The following is an 8152-nucleotide window of genomic DNA, read 5'->3' on the forward strand; positions in this document are numbered from 1 at the left end:
ATGTTCCAGGACCACATCAGCTAAGATTACAGGTAACCAGCCAAATCCTTGGTTCCCTAGTAGTTACTGAAAAGATCACTACACACAAAAAACTGACTCTTAAGAGAAGATGCTGAACCAGACTTATTCAATGACATCCTAATTTTCAATATCAGGATATTTTTCATGAGACAGCATCCAAACATATAATCTGTAGTCTGGCCAGGTGTAAATTTATTCATTTAACTCATTTTAAACATTTTTGTTCCATCTTTCCACCCAGTTCAGTGTCTTCAGGTCAGCTGCCTATTTGAACTGCATGAATACCTGGAACCCGCCTGTGTTTATTTATTTGACTTATACCCTGCCCTTCCCACAGGCGGGCTTAAGGCAGCTTCCAACAATACATCCAGGGAATCATGTCTTGTATCTGAAATATGGCTCACTGCTAATGGAGGATCATCCCAGGACCTCTTCGAATGGCATGATCCCTTCCACGCTGTGAAACATGGAGTAGGTGGATTGGCCTTCCCAACAGCTCCCCCAAAATAGGAAGTGGGAGCACTGAAGGAGAAAGCTACACTGATCACAATGTACATTCAAAGTTAATTGCTCTTCAAAGTGAGTTCATGCCACCTGAAAAAGCAGCCTTATATATAAAACCAAATTTGCTGGCCAAGAAGTGGAAGTTGGGTAGAGACCTTTTTATTGAAAGTACCTGTTTGATTGTTGGGAAGGTTTGTAACTGAGAATGCAAAGACATAATATTGAAGAACATAAATGGGGACTGAATGAAGTCATCCTCTTGAACCTCTGCCTACAGTTGAATCTTGCAGTCCCAGGAAGGGTGTTCTGTTGATGTATTAAAGCAAGCCTCTTTTCAGTGTCGTGTGGTCAATTAGAACAGCATCCTTCTTGCAAATCCATTTAAATTGATCATTGCACATTTCTGAAAGAACCTGATTGACTTTAAGAACTCCACATCTATGTCCGTCTTTTGGGAGAGTTATTGGAAACCTGTGGAATGAAATGAGAAGCCAACAATGCAACATGTAATGTGGTTCTGACAGCAGGGTTTGCTGTGTTCCATAAGATTCATAGGATGTGCTAGGCTGCACCTTACAGCAGCAGAGGAATGCAGAACCAACCTATGGAAGAACTGCAATTTAAATAAGGGAACATACCTTGGCCCAGATCACGTAACATGCCAGAGTAAGGGAAGAGGCAGTGCCTTCTCTTCCAATTTTCTATAGAGGTACTCAGCCCTTATTATGACAAAGTTCTTATAGTAGTAGTCTTGTCTGTATTACTGCAGCATTGGTAAATGATGTGTGTAGCCTGACACAGATTATACCTCTCAGACATTTTTCAGTCACTGAAGACTTTTAATAAATGTCCCTACTTGTTCAATAGAAGCTTGAGTAACTGAATCAAGAGTAGTTTCAGGTGGTTAGCTGTGTTGGGTCTGTACTAGAAGAGCAAGATTCAGGTCCAATAGTACCTTAAAGATCAACTAGATTTCTAGAGTGTGAGCTTTTGAGAGCTGAAGCTCCCATTGACAGATAGGAGGAATGGAAAAAGAAAGGAGTCCTTCCTTTTCCCACTTGTATCTGAGGAAGGAAGCTGAGACTCTTGGAAGCTCACACCTTGGAAATCTAGTTGGTCTTTAAGGTGCTATTGGACCTTAACCTTGAATCAAGAGCAGGGATCCTTTCTAAATTTATCCAAGAGCCAGCTAGTGTAGGAGAATTTCTGGAATGGAGCCATGATTGCCAGGACTTCCACATTCCAGAGTGAATTCATACCATTTTCCTCCAGAACTCTTTGGACCAGAACGAAATGGTTCCTCTGTACTTTTATTGGAGAACAGCTGGTGGTGCATGCGTGTTTGCAGTGCCATTTCTGTGATTTCTATGTACCACGCCCAGACAGATTCAGAGAATGTACACAAATATCACTAAGTTCCTCCTTCTACAAGAGCAGAGGCAGGAAAATTTAACTTTGTCAGGGGCTGCACCAAGTTCTCCCCAACCATATAATAGGAAGGAGGGAGTTACCAGAGGAGATTTACATTACCTCTTGCGGGAGTTAATTAAGGACCAAGCCAAAGAAAGTTGTCTGTAGCGGTGACTAGATTAGACTGCAGCAATGAAGATTATATGGGGCTGCTTTTCAAAACCGTTAGTTGGTTCAAATGAACGCTCCCGTCTGAATGGGCCACATACATCATACCAGTGTCGCAACATTGGCCTCCTGTGTATTTCCAGATTGAAGTGCTGGTATTGTGCTTGATCTACAAAGTCATAAGTAGACATGGGCATGAACCAAAAAAATTTAACGAACCAGTGGTTCGTGGTTTAGTGCCGCCACTGCACCCGAACTAACGAACCGAAACGAACATTTCCCGCTGATGAACCGGTACAAGGTTCGTGATTCATGAGCATCAGAACGGTCCCCTTTAGACTTAGAGAGCCCATATTCCCAGGGAGTGTTTAGCAGGCTCTCCTCTAGCCAGCACCCAAGTTTGGTCAAGATTGCAATAGGAATCTTGGAGTTATACCCTCTCCAATCCGAGGCCCCTAGGAAACTCCCATTCGATACAATTACAGCCACCAGTTGACATTGGCCCAGTGTACAAGGGGTTGGCCATCAGAACTGCCTATCAGGGTTTGCAGGGATGAGATTGGAGTGCCCATGGCTACAGAACACCTCCCTTCCCCCTCCCTCCCCCCGGGTGTCTTCTCCAATGTTACCAATTGTAACCAATTTGCAGCTCCATGGTTGGAAGGAAGACCTGCTGATCAAGGTAAGCTGGGATTCGATTCGGGTTTCCAGGGTGACAGAAGGAGTGCAGACAGAGTTCAGGCATTCCCCCAGCTCCATTTCCAAGGGAATTTATTGATGGTGCCTGACTGTCTGGCTTCACGAACCATGGGCGAATGCAACGAACCAGGATTCCAATGAATGCTGGTTCATTGGCCATGGACCCTCATGAACCACCGGTTCGCAAACAGATAATCAAATGGTTCGTGGGTTTTTTTGGTTCATAATGCGGTTCGTGCCCATGTCTAGTCATGAGCAATCTAGGTCCAGGGTACATGAAGGGCTGCTTTCCTCTGTATGAGCCTACCTGAAATTTAAGATTTCCTTGGAGGCTCTGCTGCACATGTCCCTCCCATCTGAGATGTACTGGGTTCACCTGAGCAGGGATTTGTGCAACACTGTCTCTGGGTGTACTCTCACATCACTCATTATTAGTCCTTAGCTGGTACATGAAGACAATCATGTTTCAGTGGTCTCTTGGAATGAAACTGTACACTCATCTTTCTGCTCTGATTTATTATTTTTGCTTCTCCTTGATTGATTTGCTCATAATTTTTGTTTTACTAGCTTGATTTTACCCTGTGGTGTTGGGAAGTGTAGCATAATGGCTAAGTGGTTAGGTTGCAAATTAGCACTATGTTGGTTTGAATTCTATTACTGCTGTGAGCTCAGTAATAACAACAACAACAACATTTGATTTATATATCACCCTTCAGGATGACTTAACACCCACTCAGAGCGGTTTACAAAGTATGTTATTATCCCCACAACAAAACACCCTGTGAGGTGGGTGGGGCTGAGAGAGCTCTGAGGGAGCTGTGACTGACCCAAGGTTACCCAGCTGGCTTGAAGTGGAGGAGTGGGGAAGCAAACCCAGTTCTCCAGATTAGTCCCACGCTCTTAAGCATTACACCAAACTGGCTTGGGTACGCCACTTCTCTCAGCCCCAGTTCCCTAGCTATTTTTGGGGGATAATAACATTGACTTTGTTCACTGGTCTGAGTGAGGCAGTAATCTGTCTAGAAGAGTGGTATATAAGCACAGTTCTTAAAATGGGAGCTTTCTTGAGATCTTGGCATAATGGTAGAAAATAATGACATGCAATCTACAGAAATCATCAAGGTTGGAAGAATTGGTGCATTCATAATTCCAACTATTGCCCACCATGAGCCAAGAGGAAAAGTGGTACATAAATATTTTAATGAATTAAATATTTTAATAAATGATCATGTTGCTTCTATTAACATCACAGTGAATCAAATTATAAAAATAATTATTTATACAGTGAAGACAAAGGGAAACTTACAATGTTTGATTTAACAATGAACCATCCACCCAGGTCCAGTTCTTCCATGTAGATGTAAAGTTAAGTCCAATCCAAAAACGATAGTTTCCTTGGATGATGTTCTGGATGAATTTCTGCCAGAAGAAGACCATAATACACAGAGCCTTCAGCCACTGATACCAGGTGCGTATGCTTTAAACCACCCAGATCTGAGCTCAGAACAAATTAGTAACTATTGGTAGGGAAATGAGTCACCCCAATCCAGCTAGGACCTGTATATCGGCAGAAACTGGGTAGGGCATTGCTAGGAAAAACAACTCCTGTGCATGTACTATTCCCTCTCTAAACCAAAAATTGTTTTTTTCAAGAGGTGGTCAAGGAAGGAGGAGAAAGGCGGTAAGCCTAAGAACACTATTTTAGGAGTAAGCTAGATTGTGAAAAAAATGGGTCTTGCATCTGAGTAGACCCAATTAGAACAACCATAACTTCTTTGCAATACCCTCTTCTCACATTGCTATTACCTAGCACATATGGAAATAGTGGTTGCTGAGGCAATATGTAGTTCTATCTCTAACACTGAGAACCTTACCGAATAGATGTCTGTGTTAGACTTGTAGGACTCAACGAGATTGCTACGTGTGACATGAGTTGAACTGGGTATAACTTGCATTGTCTAATTGAGTCCCTTAGACAGTCACTAGAAACCACCATAAATTTAATGATTTTCAAGCCATACTCATAGATCCAGAGGAGTTAGCCGTGTTAGTCTGTAGTAGCAAAATCAAAAAGAGTCCAGTAGCACCTTTAAGACTAACCAATTTTATTACAGCATAAGCTTTCGAGAATCAAGTTCTCTTCATCAGATGCCTGATCAAAACTGGGCATCTGATGAAGAGAACTTGATTCTCGAAAGCTTATGCTATAATAAAATTGGTTAGTCTTAAAGGTGCTACTGGACTCTTTTTGATCAAGCCATACTGTGCCTCTTACCATTTCTTCCGAGTTCTGGAACACAATCATATGGGCATTCTTCCTAGAACAAGAGTCCTGGGCCTCAAACCAGTTCTTCGTCTCTTCGGAAAACCAATAACACTTTCCCTTTTTTGACACCCAGTTCATGGGACAGAGTTTACACTCAGAGATCTCTATGAGAATAAAGAGATTTCCCAACATTACACTATTTCAGTTTGTTTGACAAGGAGTCGAGTTCATAATACAGAGTTAGCAATCTTTTATAATTATTGACCCAGAGTACATTAAATTCAGAGCAAATGATAAACAAAGAAAACCTATTTACATAACTGAACAAAATTTAACATTACTGAAAATTGACATGATTAATAATCCATAAAGTTTCTGCACTCCAAACACTGGTTAATGCTAGTTTGGGGCATATGAGGTCTCACAATAAATGATAATAAATATGGACATATTTTAATGCACGGGTGTAAATCTACCCGTGGTTAGTTCTTGAATTACTCCATACTGCCAGATCCTTCTTGCGTATACATTGCTTCAGTATGGTACTTCCAGGACTCTTTGGCTTCTCCCTCGATTGCCACTTACCTGATGCAGGCTGATAAAGATTAAGAGCAGGAATACTGCCAAATTCCATGTCAATAGACATTTGCTAGTTTGGACAGCTGGCTTGTCCCATTTTTTTTCTTCTGCAGTGAAGGGTGACTGTCTTCACTTTTCTAGTTTTTGTTTTTCACTACCCTTTTGGCAGGCATACTTATCAGTGAATCAAACACTGATAGCCACTGGCTTGCAGCATGTGTATCTGTGTGATGTGGGAAAATATTGCAATCTGATACCAAATATAACTACGTGGCTCACACAATGTCAGTCATCTACACTGTCTAACGTCAAATACAAACCGGAGAACAACACAAGCAATGAAAAATATATATAATAATTTTATGCAAAAGTGCAAAAGTGCAATTATGTGCAAAGCAGTCTACAGAAATTCCATAAACACAATAAGGAGGTCTGTCGCCAAGGATAATTACAAAAATTCATACATATACAGTGATAGGCTCAACTGGAGGTGGAGAGTGCAAACAGAGGAAAGAACAGTCCATATGTCTGTAGATGGAGTCAGAAAGACATAACTAGCCGACGGGCTTCAGCTTTCATTTTCAATTCCCGTTTCGGATCTTCTTCTTCCAGGGATAGTATCTATGGGCTGTTAAACAAAAATAAACTAATAAACCCTATTTCTATATATAACCCAGCACTCAAAGCACATAGTAAAATTAATACTCACTATCCGTTGCCATCTCTCCTCACACACCACAAACAGTTCTGAGCACTGAGTAATCGACAGATACAGTTACTCAACGACCCACCCCGTTATTTATAGTGCCTCCCTTGGGTTACATCATGTATGATTCTTAAAGGGGACGTTCTACTATGGACACATATTGTTCTTCAAAGTAATAAATACACTGTGAGTTCAATGACCAAATGTCACAATAAAACAAAGCTGGAAGTGTAAAGGGAAAAAATCCTCTTATCCAAGAAAGCAGGAGTAATCAATGGAAAGGTTCAACCTCCCTGGACTCAAACTCTTGAGCTCGAAAATCCATCTACTTTCAGATTGTAAAAGTTTAGTGGTGCATTCTGCATCTAATACCTCCAATACTGAAACTGACAAGTCTCTAGGGTCATTATGGCTAGATAGAAAGTGTTCAACTAGAGGAGCCTCCCTGACGTTATTCTTAATCCTAGACAGATGTTCCTGAATCCGAACGCGTAATTGGCGCGTGGTGCTGCCAACATAGTTAAGGCGGCAACCACATTGAATAATATATACAACACTGGAAGATTTACATGTAGAGAACCTCAATGGAAAAGTTCTCTTGAGTGTTATTAGACTCGGTAATTCCACCATCAAGTTACATACTGAACAGTCCCCACATGGAAAGTGTCCAGTGGGCAGAGAACGAACGGGGGCAGCTCCACAATATTCGGATCTAACTAAAATGTCTTTAAGGCTTCTGGTTCTTCTGAGACCCGCTAGAGGGTGTTGCTCACATCCGGTGATCCCACTCACCAAATGCCAATGTTTTCTATCCACCTTGCGCGAGGTACTTTTGCAGCCTAAAACCCGTCAGGTAAACACGAGAATCAAATGGTCCTTGGAGTACACATCCATGACGGGGGCTATAAATAAAATCATTAGAAAACATAATGACCCTAGAGACTTGGATAAGAGGATTTTTTCCCTTTACACTTCCAGCTTTGTTTTATTGTGACATTTGGTCATTGAACTCACAGTGTATTTATTACTTTGAAGAACAATATGTGTCCATAGTAGAACGTCCCCTTTAAGAATCATACATGATGTAACCCAAGGGAGGCACTATAAATAACGGGGTGGGTCGTTGAGTAACTGTATCTGTCGATTACTCAGTGCTCAGAACTGTTTGTGGTGTGTGAGGAGAGATGGCAACGGATAGTAAGTATTAATTTTACTATGTGCTTTGAGTGCTGGGTTATATATAGAAATAGGGTTTATTAGTTTATTTTTGTTTAACAGCCCATAGATACTATCCCTGGAAGAAGAAGATCCGAAACGGGAATTGAAAATGAAAGCTGAAGCCCGTCGGCTAGTTATGTCTTTCTGACTCCATCTATAGACATATGGACTGTTCTTTCCTCTGTTTGCACTTTCCACCTCCAGTTGAGCCTATCACTGTATATGTATGAATTTTTGTAATTATCCTTGGCGACAGACCTCCTTATTGTGTTTATGGAATTTCTGTAGACTGCTTTGCACATAATTGCACTTTTGCACTTTTGCATAAAATTATTATATATATTTTTCATTGCTTGTGTTGTTCTCCGGTTTGTATTTGACGTTTGCCTGTTTCCGGGGGCTTCCCTTTGGCTTCTGATCTACACTGTCTAAACAGAGTCCTTTTAAACAACTTCAGAAATGTACTTCCAAATTACAAATGGGCACCAATTACAAATGAGTTAATGCCAATTTTGTATAAGAAACCAACTTTCAATTTGCTTTGCAGACTGGCACATACATGCATGGCTGGTAGTTAATTT

At 41.1% G+C, this 8152-nt stretch overlaps 1 protein-coding gene across 2 annotated transcripts; it reads right to left on the reverse strand.

The window, feature by feature from the left end:
- Nucleotides 1-708: 708 nt before the first annotated feature.
- Nucleotides 709-6397, reverse strand: LOC129327001 (killer cell lectin-like receptor subfamily F member 2). Of its 2 annotated transcripts, none has more exons than XM_054975366.1 (4): nucleotides 6357-6397; nucleotides 5078-5232; nucleotides 4109-4221; nucleotides 709-996 (listed from the first exon to the last, which is right to left on the reverse strand). In XM_054975366.1, the coding sequence occupies exons 1-4, from the start codon at nucleotides 6367-6369 to the stop codon at nucleotides 843-845; spliced, it is 435 nt and encodes a 144-aa protein (XP_054831341.1). In that variant the 5' UTR covers nucleotides 6370-6397; the 3' UTR covers nucleotides 709-842. The 2 variants fall into 2 exon arrangements, with proteins under 2 accessions (XP_054831341.1, XP_054831340.1); XM_054975365.1 differs by lacking the exon at nucleotides 6357-6397 and adding an exon at nucleotides 5654-5910.
- Between the last annotated feature and the right edge of the window lie 1755 nt (nucleotides 6398-8152).

This window comes from Eublepharis macularius, chromosome 4, assembly GCF_028583425.1.
Source record: "Eublepharis macularius isolate TG4126 chromosome 4, MPM_Emac_v1.0, whole genome shotgun sequence".
NCBI lineage: Eukaryota > Metazoa > Chordata > Lepidosauria > Squamata > Eublepharidae > Eublepharis > Eublepharis macularius.